Below are 17,613 nucleotides of genomic sequence, written 5' to 3'. Positions count from 1 at the left end.
TGTACAAAGTTTAGTCAAGTTTAACTTTATCCCTTGTCATCACTGATACAAACAGTACCATAATGTTGAGTACATAAGCTCCACTGAAATAGAAATGTGGAGGTAGTACCTAGAAATCCATCCTACTTCCTCCAATTATCCTACCAAATGTCTTTGGTGTCTTTAAATGGTTCATTAATGAACAATCAGCATTGAAGTGGATATAGCTTATCTAAACTGGCTACTGCCCCATACTTCCAGTGAAATGTGATGCTGTACAGTCAGATGGGGTGCTGCAAGAGCTGGAAGATGTGATCAGGGCTGACCAACCAATCAGGAACAAACATTAAAACACTCAAACTGATATGCGCGGAATGAAGGGGGCATTAACAGGGACAACACAGTCTATTTTAACAGCCCAGAAATTAACCAATGGAGGGTGAAAGGACAAATGGACTTTTTAATTCATAAAAACAGTACACTATTAGTGAACGTCACTTAAATACACCAGAGGTTCCAAAGAACCCTTCTACCAAACCTTCTCTTTCTTCTTGCAGCAAATGGTATGCTGCAAAAAAACACAAACGAAGGCCCTGAAGACATCTGCACAGCAAGATCTGAGTTCTGCTTTGTCTTGTATCAAATTTAAACCCCCTGAGAAAAGAGGGATGGGTCGGGCAGGCCACACGAGCAGCCTCCCCTATACTAAAGACTTTCCTAGATCAGATTTGACAGTGTGCATCCAGGAGCAGAGAAGTTTGTCTAGAGACAGATCTAGTTAATTCTGACTGTAGAGTCACCATATAAAGCAAAAGTCACATAAGCTTCACCAAAGACATAATTTGTTTACTATTTTAAATTGTGTTGGAGGTCTGGTGGGAGTGGAGACAAATCAATCGCAGCTGAGGTGGCAGCAAGTACAACAGCATATTTCCTAGCATGTCAGTAAAGTACTTCAAGCATTAACAATAATTGAGACAACTTGTTAAAGAGGTAATCACTGCAAGCAGAGACACGTCACCTTTTTTGGTAGTTTGTGTCTCTTTTGCTGGTTTTCAGTCATTATAATTAAGTCTGGTGTACATAGAAGTCCCACAATAGCATCCAATTTCCCTGAGTATCATCTTTATGAACCCACTTCCCATCCACCTGCTCTGTGGATACCTTTTCTCCAGGTCGAATGCTGCCACATTTGAGGACATTAATATCATTCTTGCAATCATCCATGAAGCCACAGATCAGACGGTAATCACTGAAGATGATGGCTGTCATTTTGGTGATATACTGGTGACACTGGTATTCAGTGATGTTACCTCTATGGTCCACCAAACAGGACACCAAGTAGCCTTTCCCAGCTAACTCATCTGCACATTCTTTGATCTGTTCAGAGAAAGAGTTGTGTTCAATTATTTAGTAGGAGCAGTTAGACATTTTTAGATCCGCAGGTGTACAAACGGTGTGATGAAAGTTATGTCTACACATCAGTTTGGGCCAAGCAGTAGTGAGACTCCCAGCCCGAGGCAACAGACCAGGCTAGTGGGGCTCACGCTAGCACTAAATAACTGTGTACACAGCAATCTAAAGCTGTGGTTCAGGCTGGAACACTAGTGTGGGAGGTGGGCTTCAGAGTCCAAATCACAAATTCAGAATGCTGTCTATATAGCTATACTTAGAGCGCTAGCCCAAATCTGTTGACTTGGGCTGGCAGGCTCACTCCCACTCCAAAATTCTGTGTAGATATACCCAAGGAGTTTTTAAAAAGCCATCCCATCACAGACCACTGGGCATACTTACCTGCTAATAATCAAAGATCAATTAATTGCCCAAATTAGGCTATCCCATCATACCATCCCCCTCCATAAACTTATCAAGCTTAGTCTTAAAGCCAGATATGTCTTTTGCTCCCACTACTCCCCTTGGAAGGCTATTCCAGAATGTCACTACTCTAATGGTTAGAGCTCTTCCATCTAGCACAGGCCTGCACAACATGCGGCCCGCGGAGCCTCACCGTGCAGCCCGCGGGGGGATTCTAAATCCCCTGCACACGGCGCTCTGCGGGCAGCCCAGAACCCTTTGAATCCCCGCCCGCGGCCGCTGATTGCCCCCTCCCTGGACCCCTGCCCCAACTGCCCCCCAGGACTCCCACCCCCATCTAACACCGCTGGTCCTTGGATAAACCCCCGGGATTCCCATGCCTATCCAACTTCTGCCTGTCCCCTGACTGCCCCTCTGAACCTCCGTCCCATCCAACCCCCCCTGCTCCCTGTCCCTTGACTGCCCCCCTGGAGCCCCCTACCCCTTCTCCAACCCCCAGCTCCCTTACCGTGCCACTCAGACCAGCGTGTCTGGCTCCATGCAGCTCCAGACACATTGCTGCCGTGCTCCCCCACGGAGCCCACAGCCTCCCCCCCCCGCCCCCAGCACCTGCCTTCCAGATTTGAACACCTCAAAATTCAGGAGTGCTCAAGCTCAGTTTGGGCAGCTGTTACTTCATTTCTCCCAAATCAAATATACTGATCCACTGTAACTTGCTGTAGAAAAAGCAGGATAAAATTGAGCAAGAAATGCTTCCCAGTGGTTATTAGGACTGGAATTGGTATTTTCAACAGCCATTGCCTTTTTGTTTAAAAGGAAGACAGTGATATTGCATTGGCAAATTCCCCATAGAAAGAAAGAGTGGAACAAAAGAATAATAAAGGCACCTCAACTTTTCCTCATTTATGGAGGAAAGTCTTATAATATGCATCCAGATATCCTCCAATCACACAAGCTGAAAATTGTTCCACTTTACTGCCGCTCTGTAACCATATGGGAACCAATCCTGTCTGTGTTTTGTGCACATCCAAATTTCCAGCTGAATGACCCGCCCTGGGAGCGTTACCAGTGACCCAGGGCTGGGGCAGCAGCAGGGTGGAGGGAGGGCACTGGTGGGGAGGAAAGGGGGAAGCCCAGCGCTGGGGCGGCAGGGTGTGTGTGTGGGTGGGGGGAGAGCCCAGGACTGGGGCAGCAGGGGGGAACAGGGGGGAGCCCAGGGCTGGGATGGGGGACAGCCAAATTTTTTTTTGCTTGGGGCAGCAAAAAACCTAGAGCCGGCCCTGCCGGGTTCCCCCAGCTGCCGGAGCCCCGGGCCCTTTAATTTGACCCTGAGGGCTCCCAGCCACCTCTTCAGCTGGGAGCCCCTGGTTGATTTAAAATAAAGTATCACCTCCCCACCCCCAACCTTCCTTTTTGGCCCACAGCTGTTTTGGTGGGGCGGCGCTGGGGAAGGAGGGTTTGTTTCCGCAGGGCTGGGCGGCTCTGGGGCGGGGTGCTTCTGCGGGGCCGGGAGGTTTCGGCCCTCAGCTGTTTTCTTTGGAGTAATGTGGCCCTCGCCGCTTTACGAGTTGTGCAGGCCTGATCTAGATGATCACAATGACTCCTTTTGGTCTGATAATCTATCAATTATTTTCTAAACATACCCGCTAACTATAGCATGTGGCCATTTAAAAACCTCATTCGTAAGGACAATGGTTTTATCAAATAATTTAACATTAAAATATAGTGTAATTTCAACATTTTAACCTATATAACCCCTAGAGAAATTACAGTTAATAATAATAATAATTGGAGATATACCAATCTCCTAGAACTGGAAGGGACCTTGAAAGGTCATCGAATCCAGCCCCCTGCCTTCACTAGCAGGACCAATTTTTGCCCCAGATCCCTAAGTGGCCTCCTCAAGGATTGAACTCACAACCCTGGGTTTAGCAGACCAATGCTCAAACCACTGAGCTATCCCTCCCTAAGTTATAAGAGTTGTTGGGTGAGATCACTAAAGACAAGACAAAATGCATCATTTCTTTTGAGTTAAGGGCAATTAATTCAGTTTCAAAGGTGGGGTCTAGCTCAGTCAACTGTGCAGAGAACACCGCACGTACTAGCTTGCTGCTTCTGGCCACTTCTAAAGAAACCCCATTTTTGGCTATAGAGGAAGCCAACTGTTATCGTGGGTTAAACTCCTGGCCAAATGCTTATACAAACAGAGCTGTAAACAGGGGAGTTTCAGTGGGGGTTCTGTTGGAGGAGCAGGTTTGTGTATTTTGTTTATTGTATTTTGTAGTTTGCATGTGTGGAGGCTGGTAGGGGCAGGGTGCTGGGAGAGAAGCTGAGCCCTGCTTAGGGGGCGGGGCTTCCCTGCTTAGGGGTCCTATAAAGGTAGCCAGCCAGTCAGCGGCATAGACAGCTGCAGCGGCACAGGAGCCAGCAAACGGAGCTGTAAACAGGGGAGTTTGCGGGGGAGACTTAGAGACCTAGGCAGAGGAACTGACAGCCTAGTGAAGGGAGTGGGTGGTGGTCTGCTGGTGTTGCGGTGCCTGTTGGGGGTTTGTTTTGGTTTCTGTTTCCTGGACTAACAGGATTTAGGTGGGAAGGCTATGCCTGATACAGAGGCAGCAGTGAAAGACACAATGAGGATGACTGGATGTGGAAGCTGCAGCATGTACATGATCCTGGAGGGGGTACCTGAAAAGAGTTTTGTCTGCATGAAGTGCCGCCTGATAAAGCTGATAGAAGAAAAGATCCGAGGACTGGAGATGCAAGTGGAAACTCTGGTAGAGTGTAGAAGGGGGTTCGAGCGGATGATGGAACAAAGACATGAAGAGGCTGAAGGGATAAGCTCAGACTTGCAGATGGAAACAGGACCAAAGAACTCTGAGGGGAGACTGCTGGGTGAGGAAAGTGGACGGTGGAAGCATGTGACTAAGAGAACCAGGCAGAGGAAAAGATGGGCCAGTGAAGGAGAAATAGAGCTCAGGAACAGGTTTGCAGAGTTGGAAAATGAAGAAGGGGCACAGCAGGTGGTCGCTGGAGGTGAGAGGGCAAGGAAGAAGAAAAGAGCAGCTAGTCCTATAGGAAGAGGGGAAGAGACAATGGAGACAACACCAAACATGAGCCCCAGGAGGATACGAGATGGGTTGCGGAGGATTGCAAGGGTGAATAGGAATCGAGAGGACTTGCAGCCAGAGAGAACAGGGGATAGACCGGAGAATCACACTGTCACCAGGAAAAGGCAGGTCTACGTGATTGGGGACTCCTTACTGAGAAGGATAGACCGACCTGTAACTAGAGCTGATCCGGAGAACAGAAGGGTGTGCTGTCTGCTGGGGGCTAAGATACGGGATGTGGACCTGAGGCTGAAAAGGATCCTAATGGGAGCAGGAAAGAATCCGCTGATTGTCCTTCATGTGGGAACAAATGATACGGCTAGATTCTCGCTGGAACGTATCAAGGGAGACTATGCCAGACTGGGGAAGACGCTTAAGGAAATCGAGGCTCAGGTGATCTTCAGTAGGATTCTGCCGGTTCCTAGAGAAGGGCAACAAAGGTGTGACAAGATTATGGCGATCAACAGATGGCTCAGGCAGTGGTGCTATAAGGAGGGCTTTGGGATGTACAGCCATTGGGAAGCATTCATGGACAAAGGACTGTTCTCTCGGGACGGACTTCACCTGAGTAAGGAGGGAAATAGACTTCTAGGATGGAGGCTGGCACAACTGATTAAGAGAGCTTTAAACTAGGAATTTGGGGGAGATGTCCAGGTAATCTCCACGCCAGAATTCAACATTGACAGGGAAGAAAACAAACTAAGAGAGGATGCAGCCGTGGGCAGGAGAATGGACATAAGGAGGAAAGGTAGTATAGATACCAGTCTAATTGGTGATACTGGTGGTAGAACGTCTGTGCCTAACTGGGTAAAGAATGTCAGTGAAACCAAACGGCAAAAATTAAGATGTTTGTACACTAATGCGAGGAGCCTAGGTAACAAAATGGAGGAACTAGAGCTACTGGTGCAGGAAGTGAAACCAGATATTATACGGATAACAGAAACATGGTGGAATAGTAGTCATGACTGGAGTACAGGTATTGAAGGCTATGTGCTATTTAGGAAAGACAGAAATAAAGGCAGAGGTGGTGGAGTTGCACTGTATATCAATGATGAGGTTAACTGTAAAGAAATAAGAAGTGATGGAATGGATAAGACAGTCTGTCTGGGCAAAAATCACAGTGGGAAAGAAAGCTACTAAAGCCTCCCCTGAGATAGTGCTTGGGGTGTGCTACAGACTGCCGGGATCTGAGTTGGATATGGACAGAGACCTCTTTAATATTTTTAATGAAGTAAACACTAATGGGAATTGTGTGATCATGGGAGACTTTAACTTCCCAGATATAGACTGGAGGACAAGTGCTAGTAATAATAATAGGGCTCAGATTTTTCTGGATGTGACAGCTGATGGATTTCTTCACCAAGTAGCTGAAGAACCAACAAGAGGGGATGCCATTTAAGATTTGGTTTTGGTGAGTAGTGAGGACCTCACAGAAGAAATGGTTGTAGGGGACAACCTTGGTTCGAGTGATCATGAGCTAATTCAGTTAAAACTAGATGGAAGGATAAACAAAAATAGATCTGGGACTAGGGTTTTTTATTTCAAAAGGGATAACTTTAAATGATTAAGGAAATTAGTTAGGGAAGTGGATTGGACTGAAGAACTTGTGGATCTAAAGGCGGAGGAGGCCTGGAATTACTTCAGGTCAAAGTTGCAGAAACTATCAGAAGCCTGCATCCCAAGAAAGGGGGAAAAAATCATAGGCAGGAGTTGTAGACCAAGCTGGATGAGCAAGCATCTTAGAGAAGTGATTACGAAAAAGCAGAAAGCCTACAAGGAGTGGAAGATGGGAGGGATGAGCAAGGAAAGCTACCTTATTGCGGTCAGAACATGTAGGGATGAAGTGAGAAAGGCTAAGAGCCATGTAGAGTTGGACCTTGCAAAGGGAATTAAAACCAATAGTAAAAGGTTCTATAGCCATATAAATAAGAAGAAAACAAAGAAAGAAGAAGTGGGACCGCTAAACACTGAGGATGGAATGGAGGTTAAGGATAATCTAGGCATGGCCCAATATCTAAACAAATACTTTGCCTCAGTCTTTAATGAGGCTAATGAGGATCTTGGGGATAATGGTAGGAGGACAAATGGGAATGAGGATATGAAGGTAGATATTACCACATCCGAGGTAGAAGCCAAACTCGAACAGCTTAATGGGACAAAATCAGAGGGCCCAGATAATCTTCATCCAAGAATATTAAAGGAACTGGCACATGAAATTGCAAGCCCATTGGCAAGAATTTTTAAGGAATCAGTAAAGTCAGGGGTTGTACCGTACGACTGGAGAATTGCTAACATAGTTCCTATTTTTAAGAAAGGGAAAAAAAGTGATCCGAGTAACTATAGGTCTGTTAGTTTGACATCTGTAGTATGTAAGGTCTTGGAAAAAATTTTGAAGGAGAAAGTAGTTAAGGACATTGAGGTCAATGGTAATTGGGACAAAATACAACATGGTTTTACAAAAGGTAGATTGTGCCAAACCAACCTGATCTCCTTCTTTGAGAAGGTAACAGATTTTTTAGACAAAGGAAACGCAGTGGATCTAATTTACCTCGATTTCAGTAAGGCATTTGATATGGTTCCACATGAGGAATTATTAGTTAAATTGGAAAAGATGGGGATCAATATGAAAATTGAAAGGTGGATAAGGAACTGGTTAAAGGGGAGAGTACAACATGTCATACTGAAAGGTGAACTGTCAGGCTGGAAGGAGATTACTAGTGGAGTTCCTCAGGGATCGGTTTTTGGACCAATCTTATTTAATCTTTTTATTACTGACCTTGGCACAAAAAGCAGGAATGTGCTAATAAAGTTTGCGGATGACACGAAGCTGGGAGGTATTGCTAACACAGAGAAGGACCGGGATATCATACAGGAAGATCTGGATGACCTTGTAAACTGGAGTAATAGTAATAGGATGAAATTTAATAGTGAAAAATGCAAGGTCATGCATTTAGGGAGTAACAACAAGAATTTTAGTTATAAATTGGGGACCCATCAGTTGGAAGTAACAGAGGAGGAGAAGGACCTCGGAGTATTGGTTGATCACAGGATGACTATGAGCCGCCAATGTGATATGGCCATTAAAAAAGCTAATGCAGTTTTAGGATGCATCAGGTGAGGTATTTCCAATAAAGATAAGGAGGTGTTAGTACCATTATACAAGGCACTGGTGAGACCTCATCTGGAATACTGTGTACAGTGCTGGTCTCCCATGTTTAAGAAGGATGAATTCAAACTGGAACAGGTACAGAGAAGGGCTACTAGGATAATCCGAAGAATGGAAAACCTACCTTATGAAAGGAGACTGAAAGAGCTTGGCTTGTTCAGCCTAACCAAAAGAAGGTTGAGGGGGGATATGATTGCTCTTTATAAATATATCAGAGGGATAAAATATTAGGGAGGGAGAGGAATTATTTAAGCTTAGTACCAATGTGGACACAAGAACAAATGGATATAAACTGGACACTAGGAAGTTTAGACTTGAAATTAGAGGAAGGTTTCTAACCATTAGAAGAGTGAAATTCTGCAACAGCCTTCCAAGGGGAGTAGTGGGGGCAAAAGACCTATCTGGCTTTAAGACTAAGCTTGATAAGTTTATGGAGGGGATGGTATGATGGGATAGCCTCATTTTGGCAATTAATTTGGCAACTGATCTTTGATTATTAGCAGATAAGTATGCCCAGTGGTCTGTGATGGGATGTTAGACGGGGTGGGATCTGAGTTACTACAGAGAATTCTTTCCTGGGTGCTGGCTGGTGAGTCTTGCCCACATGCTCAGGGTTTAACTGATCGCCATATTTGGGGTCGGGAAGGAATTTTCCTCCAGGGCAGATTGGCAGAGGCCCTGGAGGTTTTTCACCTTCCTCTGCAGCACGGGTCACTTGCTGGAGGATTCTCTGCAGCTTGAGGTCTTCAAACCACAATTTGGGGACTTCAATAACAAAGACATAGGTTAGGGCTTTGTTACAGGAGTGGGTGGGTGAGATTCTGTGGCCTGCACTGTGCAGGTCAGACTAGATGATCAAAATGGTCCCATCTGACCTTAAAGTCTATTAGTCTACCATTTCACATTAGCATTAACCATTTTAATAGACATGCATCTGACGAAGTGGGTATTCACCCAGGAAAGCTCATGCTCCAATAAATCTATTAGTCTATAAGATGCCACAGGATTCTTTGTTGCATTTTAATAGTAAACTTTTAGGGTGCCTAACTCCTGGTGACTTCCAATGGAAATTGGTTGCCTAATTCCCTCAAGGGCTTTTGAGAAAAATCACAATATATTAAAATCAAAATGTAGCCAAAGTGGTCTAGAACCAAACAGGACAATTCAAATTGGTATGTAATGTATTAAATAAAAATTAAAGTCATGTTCCCCCAATAGGAAGGTATGGTATGACTTTTTAATTCTTAAACATTTTAAAGGGTTGTCTATTAAAAGCTCCCCCTTTTTATTAGTCAGTTTGCAAAATTTCAAGTTGATAATCTACATTATCCAATGCAAAACCAAGATTGTTTCATGCATCTACTTTGCTGTTAAATATCAGTAAGAGTTGTAGCATGTATGATTGATTTTAAAATCAAACTGGAATTTTATAAAACCAGGATGCCACCTGTTTGTATCATTATTCACCACAAAATTATGTAAGAGGAAGACTATGGCAGTTAATGTACAATTAAAATTCTGTGTCTTTCTCCACTGCATTTAGGAGCTTTTATCCAAGATTTATAATGTAATGTTTACAAGAATGCTAGACAGTCATATAAAAATGGAAATTAACTGTGCTTTGATAAGGGAGCATTCTCAAACATGCTTGGGTTGTAAAAATTCTGTAGCAGCTCTATTACAGAAACCAAAGAGCTGAAAATAGAAAGCATTTGGCTTAACTCTGACTGCAAAGTGTCAGCTTGTAGAGATATTTGTGGTATTGCTTCCATTTTGTAGCTATAAACTTCCAAACACAGCAGAGTGCCAAACTAGATAACTAACTCTTAGGGCAAGCTAAAACTAGAAGAGTTCATCATCCAGGAACCCGTTGTTTGAACCACTTCAAATTTAAAAGAAAAATTCTACCTTGATCCCAGACCTAGCTAACCAATTTTGATGCCAATATGACACATGGATTTTACTGGGGAAGGGAACATGGAAAATGAGGTTTGTAATGGAAACTCGATTGAAACCTTAAGTATGGAGTTGCTGTTAGTACTCAGTAAAGAATGGAAGGATCCAATCTACACAAAACACCTGGTGGAAGGTGTGACAAAGTAGGAATCTGTAATATTTTTAGAATTCCTGTGTGTGCCCCACTTTCCCAATGTACTCTGCATTCCTATCCAGGGGGTGCAAATGGTCAGATCTGCTCTTGGGGGCAGACCTGAGGTGTTTCTCATTTAGCTGTCTGTGGCGGAATGAATGGGTCATTAAACAACTGGCGGGAACCAACCCACATCAATGGATAATTCAGAAAAACAATGGGAACCCCAATGGACAGGACAGTTATAGTTAGCAACCAATGACCAAGAAGCAGTAGATTTTCCCCACTTTTAGACAGGAAAGCGGAGCAAAGGCCCCAGGTAGAGAAAAAAGGGGCAAGGTGTTAGGTGGCTGGGACAAGGGCTGGCCTTTGGGCACAGTGGGAGACAGACGTTTTCCTTGGGGACTGAAAAGCAGACAGAGAAATGGATTCCGTAACAGCTTGGCTGGCTGATTACACAAGTTGGGCCAGCATGGACCATGTCTTAACCTTTTGTCTCTCTGCTACTCTAAGGACTTTCAGATTCTGTATGCCCGATGACTAATAAATTGTTCCCTTGTTTTGAAAATGTTGCTGTTGTCGCTGCAAATACTGAGAACATCGTGCCCTGAAGGGGCACAGTACAAGCCTCCCACAGGAGACTGTTTTGGCTGGATTTTTGCAGGGAGCCATGGAGAGAGAAAGGGATTGTGGAAGGCCCAATTTCAGAGTCTCGGAGGCCATGGGCCTGCCCCTATGGAACTGTGTGGGTCTTTGGGGTGCAGCACACTAAAAGAGGCCACTTCCAAGGGACTGGGCCATAGACCAATCCCTGTGGATTTGTGACAGGTCAAGCAGGAACTGAGGACTTCTTAGTTTATCGTTTCTCTTCATTCTGTTCTTATCATTCCTCCTATCCAACCACTTACTACAACTCAAGTTAGACATTTTTGCAAATATCAAATGATATCCCCAGGAACCAGCCTCCCCCCTCCACTCCCTTCCCCTCCTCTTTCCCTCCCCCCAAATGTGGAAGATGGGACATGGTCTATTGTCAGTTCAATCTCCCTGTAGACAGGCTTGTCTAGACTGGTTCAGCTAACACGTTTTTTTAACATCTTTGTCTATATTAGGTTCTAAGCAGTGTTTAAACTGCGTTAATTACCAATTAGCTATCATTTTAGCATACCACTCATTTTCCCCAATCTAGACAAGCTCTACGTGTTCTTTAGATGGATTTGAAGTGTTTTTGCTTTGGTGGCAGAGGGGTAAGAAGAACCTACTAATATAACAAACAGGTGAAGCCATCCCCTTTCTTCACCCTCACCTCTGCAATGGTGGACTTACAGACCTCTCTGGCCACGGATTCAAACTTCAGGTCTGTAGTCAGGTTCAACTTGTAGTTCCACAACAGCTAAATAAAAAGAGAGAATAAATTATTTTGTATAGGAAGGGTTGGAAGTTTTGCACTACGGATGATAAACAGATTTTTTTGGCTTCAGACTAAAACAGAAACTGAGGCAATCTCCTTCACATACATTTAGGGCTTGTCTACACTACCACGCGGGGTTGATCTAAGATACACAACTTCAGCTACATGAATAGCGTAGCTGACATCGATGTACTTAGATCTACTTATCATGGTGTCTTCACTGCGTTAAGTCAATAGCTAACGCTCTCCTGGCAACTCCACTTGCACTTCTTGTTCTGGTGGAGTATCGGAGTCGACAGGAGAGCGCTCAGCAGTCAATTTATTGTGTCTATACTAGATGCGATAAATCGACCCCCTCACTGGATCGATCACTGCCTGATGATTTGGCAGGCAGTGTAGACAAGCCCTTACTGTGGTTCATTATGAATGAGCTTCATTCTTTGGTCATATCTAAAGCTATGCAGAAAAAGTCCATCAATTACATTAATTACAACCTTATATAGTCATAGAATCATAGTCTATATCAGGATTGGAAGGGACCTCAATAGTCATCCATCTATCGTCTGACATTTTAAGCAAATGATTGCCAAAGCCAAAATTTCTACATATGATCATTAATCGAGTCATTAAAACGAAAGGTACCAATGAATCCATTTTCTGAATCACATGATCTTTGTTTATAAGACAATGAAGACATCCTAAGTTAACACCTGCTGAGCTTTTAGCAAAGTAATGCATTCAATTCACTAATCTTTCTGTATTAGTTGTGTAACATAGTATTCTCTATGCAGATACAGTGATGCCCTCAGTATGAACTGGATTCATGCCAGAAACCTTCTAACACCAGCCTGGCTGGAAAGGAGATTCCAGTCAGCTGCTCATTCACTTCCCACTTCAGAAGGCTATTAACAAGATAACATCTAGGACAAATTGTGTTGTGATGGTACGCCATTAAAATTTAGGAGTTCTCTCTTGGAAAGGCTAATGGCATTTCAGCAGTACAACGGATCTAGTTAACACCCAAACTCCTGTATGTCACTGCCCCGCCAGGAGAGAGTCTGGGATTAGTTGATTAAATACGATCTAATTGTTTATACTGATGCAAAATGAATTTCACTTTTAGCACATTCTGCTCTCCATAAACATGGTTGTTCCAGCTGCCCTATGGCACCTCAGCAGTAGATCAATTTAAAGGAAGAAATGTAAGACAAGGTAGCAAGAATTCAATAAACTTGGCAACAGACCAGAGTTAGCCTGGCCTCATATCCCAGTTGCCACTACTAGCTTATTCTATTGCACTTCTCTCCAGAAGCACCAGGAGTTTAAGCCACAAAATGTATATTTCAGACAAATATTTTGTACTTGTGACAAAATAATCTATTAAGGGGTCAAGCCAATATTGTGTCAGACCTGCATTATACATCAACACTTGATAAAACAAAACAAAAAAAATCAAAAAAATTAGGCAGCAGATGTGCTGTCATCTAAGTAGGACAACTGTTTAAAAGTCTTCAGAAGGCAGAGGCAGCAGCATACAGAGCATTAAAGATGACACAGGAACAACAATCCTATGTATTTCTTCCACTCCCTCAACTCCAGTACTTGAAAGATCAGACATGGAGATGACAGGTCCTTAGGGTATTCTGGAAAGGGTGGGAAACTTGTGCTTAGGTCTTTCAGAAAGATATGAAAAAGCCATTAAAAGCCGCCATCATCTGACACTAATGCACGGAAGAAGCCCAAAGATTGGTGGTGGGGAAGGACTTTAGACACACCTCCACCATGAACTGGGAGGTTAACATTAGAGGTGGCAAGAACGTACTGATACTGGAATAATAGACTAAACAGGAGACTCCCAGATCAAGGAACTGCCAAGATGACTTTCCCTCAGATGAAAGTTCACAGGTCCGAGTCCCTATAAACTAGATCAAATGCCTTCACAGGAGATGAGTGAGAATGCAACCAAAGACTGCAGACCAAGGAATGCTGGGAAATGCAGGATTGCTCACAGACATGAAGTTTGGATAAAGCCTTAACTTCCTTGGTAGGAGCCACGGTGCAACTCTGATCTGAGGGACTCTTCGGGCAGAGTGGGGAAGGGAGAACACGATCAATTATCAGATGCAAAACACATTTGATTCTCAATCGCACACCTCAATCCCACACCCAGGGATACTTTTATGCATGACCTTTTCGGTATTTTTATCACCTGTTCTATGCACTGGGCCATGACGAGGGGGCCTCTTGGCACCAAGTCCTCTTTGCAGCACCAGTCATAATAGAATGGCTACAGGCTGTGGAGCCTGGGCTGTTGAGAGTGTTTTAGTTCTGACATACTAGGAGCTTGTTCCTTTTTATTTGTGGTGGGGGGAGGGGATGGGCAATCTAGGATTCTGAAGTTGTTGGACCTGAAGCCTTGCTTGTAGCAGCAAGAATCTGGGCTTTCTACAGCCTATTACATCAGGAAGAAAAGTACAAGCTGGAAGACTGTGGGGCAGTTCTCTGGCCTGTGCTAGGAGGAGGGCAGAGATGGTCCCTTCTGGCTGTGGAATCTATGAATTTACAAGATCATCCATCAGGCCTGATGGATGAAGTCAACACATACCAAGCAGGCCCTTGGAGAATGCCCCTACCATTTCAGGAGCTCAGAAATACACTGCACAATCCTAGCAAAGACATTTGGTACTGTATAAAAACTAATCTAATTATTTTATTTAAGAATGAACACTAAACTAGCAAAATTACCAAATGGAATTCAACTACAACAGTGAATTCCAAGTGTCAGCTTGGCAAACTGGAATTTTGATAATGATAAACAAGGTAAGCCGACGAAAACCTGTCCTAGACCCAGCAGCATGTTCCTCTCGCCAAACACTATACCTTCCCATAGCTTTAGAAACAATAAACCAAACTGATTGTGTTCTTTTCCAAGCTGCAACAGCAGTTTCCATGTGAGTGGCTAAGATTTTTAGTGAATGAAGATGACTGTGTAAACCAGATTTTTCTAAGGCTAAGAGCATTAAGTGCAAGAGTACAGTACTCTTCAGAATATTCCTGACACCCAGTGACCCTCGGGTGCCAACTGGCTGATGGCACAGGGAGTGCAAAGGGACACATGGAATCCTTCAGCTAGCAGGCAATGTGACAGCATGCCTCATGAAAGAAGGGCCACAGCTTGCCTGGCTGTAAAGCCTGGCAAGGATTTGGGGTGAGCAATACTCCACAAGACATGAATACTTTGTTAATTAAATCTAGGCTCGAGACTGCACTTTGCCTTATTTTATATGTAACCGTTTGTTTCCAATTCTTCTATTTGCTACTTCTTGAATCTCTATGCTTTGCTAAATAAATGTATACTTGTTTGCAATATAAACAAATTTAAGTGCTATGCATTAAGCAGAGCAGTGATCAGAGGAGGAACTGGTAAGCCGGGATGTACTGTGTCTTTGGAAGCAGCAAATCTGTGAATACTGCGAGCCCAGTGGACGAGGGGCTGGACACTCCAGAGAGACTCTTGGACAGCTCAAGAGTTGGAGTGTGCCTGTCACTAACTTGCAGAGTGACAGCGGGGCCTCTATTGCCCATAGCCAGTGGAGTTGGAAGCTGACCCACAGCCGGCACAGACAAGGCTTCCTCATGCTAAAGGCAGAGGTGCCCACAGCCCTGGGAACTGTCACAATTATCTCCTGAGGTAACTGGGCAACTCTATGCTCTTTGTCAAGACAAATATGTCAATGTCTGGTTTCTTTCTACCTTTTATGCTTTGTGAAAATCTCCATGATCCAGCTTACACAGAGGGGACCTGTTGTTGAATACACCACACAATTTAAAATCAGGGATTTTCAGGCTTTACCCAACTGAGGGCTATGCGTAGGATGGAAAAGAGTTTAACTACCTTCACCTTTAACACAGGTGTGGTTCATAGACTACAGGCCTCAGCATGTAATACTCCATTTTGAGCCAAGGAACCCACCTCCAGAAAAGAAAGATGAGGTCACACTGAGAACTCTGGAAATTTTGGACACTCCTAGCTTAACCCAAGTGATCCACAGGTGAAGATTTAGAGTTAAGTGGCCAGCACCTTCCTACTGCAAATCTGAACTTAGAAAGCCTAAATGAGACGGTGTGTAGTGGTAAAGAAATTGGCTCCATGTTCCCTTGCTGAGCGTCAGCCCAGGAACCCATATTGGCACAGAAAACATTACAGCTTGTGGAAAGTGTTGTCTTCTGTCTCTGCAAAATAGTCAGGGGTTGCTACAGGACGTAAGTTTCTAATGCTATAGCTAGCTAGAGAGCAAAGAAAATCAACTGATACTTACATGGTTGCAGTCTGAAGAGATTTCATTGTCCGGCTGAAAGAAAAAGAAAGAAAGGCGCTTTAATCCAGATCTAACATGAACTGGGTAACATATGTGAAAGGTTGAGGATGTTAAATCTGCAAAATACTGCAAAAAAAATTAAGGATACAAATTTGCATTTTCAAACATTTTAAGATTACTTCTTACCATGAACGTTATTTCATAAAAGCCAGTAATTAGGAAGCTTTAAAAGCTACATAACAAGAATGCTGCTGCATAAATGCCATTAAGACTTCACTGACAAAGAAAACACCACCGCATAATTGTCCCAGTTTTAGTGAGACGTTACACTGTTCAGCAATTTTCCAAGCACTGTTTCACTTTACAGTCTTTAAGTTGCACAGTAAGAGCAGTATTCATGTAGCTCCCACATACCTAGGTCTCATGTGCTTCTCCTGATCTGTACTCCGTTACCCATGTGTTATAAGCCAAGAAGGCAGAACACTTCTGAAAAAGCACAAGTAGACCCAATGGTACAGATGCTGACGGACTATAACCACCCAAATTCAAAGAGAAAGAGAAGATATGGCTGCCTTACTTCAGTGTCAGTGTTCTGCACTTGGCAGGCAGTGTCCTATATTTCAGCTCTGGGAGGATGAGAAGTCTGGACCAACAGGTAAAGTTGGAATTCACTCCTTCACCAAGAGGAATGAATAGATTCTGATGTTCAGGTGTCATATGGATTAGATGTAATGTGTGTATATACTGGATTCTATAATCCATAAAGATGAAAATACTGCCCAAGCCCCATAGAAATTCAAGTGATAAGTTTACTAACAAACAGACCAGACCAGTCTAATTCTAACATATTCGGCAGGAGACCTGGGCAAAAGGGAAACATTTCTCCAGGATGAATCAACAGCTCAGGATCCAGGACCAACTTTTCCTCATTTCAACATTTATCTTTTTCTCTCTATAGAGAGATAAAAGGGTTTGGCAGGTACAGAAGTGGATGGGAGTAGTGTCTTGATACCACAGTCACTGGCACCTGAGAAAGACTATTAACTTCTGGAAGAGCCAAGCTTCTTCCATAATGGTGCTGTGAAAACAGAAAGAATGCACATGTGATCAGCATCTACTTCAATATCATTTTGTAGATCTGATGTGCAGTGCTTGGTACCAGAGACTTCAGCTCAGCTCTGACAGGTCACAGAACTCAAGACCTCATTTTGGGATCCATTTTATCACTTTCACTTAAAATGAACCTGCCATTTGTTTCCTTTCCTCATCGCAGGTGCCAATTCATTTAACACCATTAAAAGCTGTACGTTTTTTTAAAAACTGAAAGTCTGGGCTGTATGCTCAAAACACACAAGTCTCCCATCCCCAAGTCAGCACCCTATCAGTATTTCAGTGGGCTAGGAGTTTCCCCATTCAAGTTGGGCAGGTCTCCTAAGCGAGACCAATTCCAGTGTCACCTCTCTACTGAGAAAGGAAGGGCATGAATATGACACCTACTGTCACCCACTTATCTCTGCTCCCACAGGAAAATGACCCCATGATCAATGGATAACATTTTATAGCTCCACTGGAGCCCAACACTACTACTTTTCATACTTAAGTCCACATTATCTATTTGCTCTTTCACAGCCATAGGTCTCTGAAACAAGACTCCAAAAACTGCAATTGTCACTGGAGCCAATAACAATTTTTAAAGTAATTCTTGCATGCCACTTAAATATGGAAAG

At 43.7% G+C, this 17,613-nt stretch overlaps 1 protein-coding gene across 1 annotated transcript in view; it reads right to left on the bottom strand.

The window, feature by feature from the left end:
• Positions 1 to 17,613, bottom strand: part of GLG1 (golgi glycoprotein 1) — a 219,585-nt gene that overhangs the window by 82,260 nt on the left and 119,712 nt on the right. The window contains exons 2-4 of the mRNA XM_044986890.1: positions 15,887 to 15,919; positions 11,463 to 11,549; positions 1,144 to 1,359 (exon numbers count right to left, since the gene is read on the bottom strand). Coding sequence (XP_044842825.1) covers positions 1,144 to 1,359; positions 11,463 to 11,549; positions 15,887 to 15,919 — 336 coding nt within the window. The remainder of the gene's footprint in view (positions 1 to 1,143; positions 1,360 to 11,462; positions 11,550 to 15,886; positions 15,920 to 17,613) is intronic.

Source organism: Mauremys mutica, chromosome 14 (assembly GCF_020497125.1).
Source record: "Mauremys mutica isolate MM-2020 ecotype Southern chromosome 14, ASM2049712v1, whole genome shotgun sequence".
Taxonomy (NCBI): Eukaryota; Metazoa; Chordata; order Testudines; family Geoemydidae; genus Mauremys; species Mauremys mutica.
This window is presented reverse-complemented; position numbering and strand designations above follow the sequence as displayed.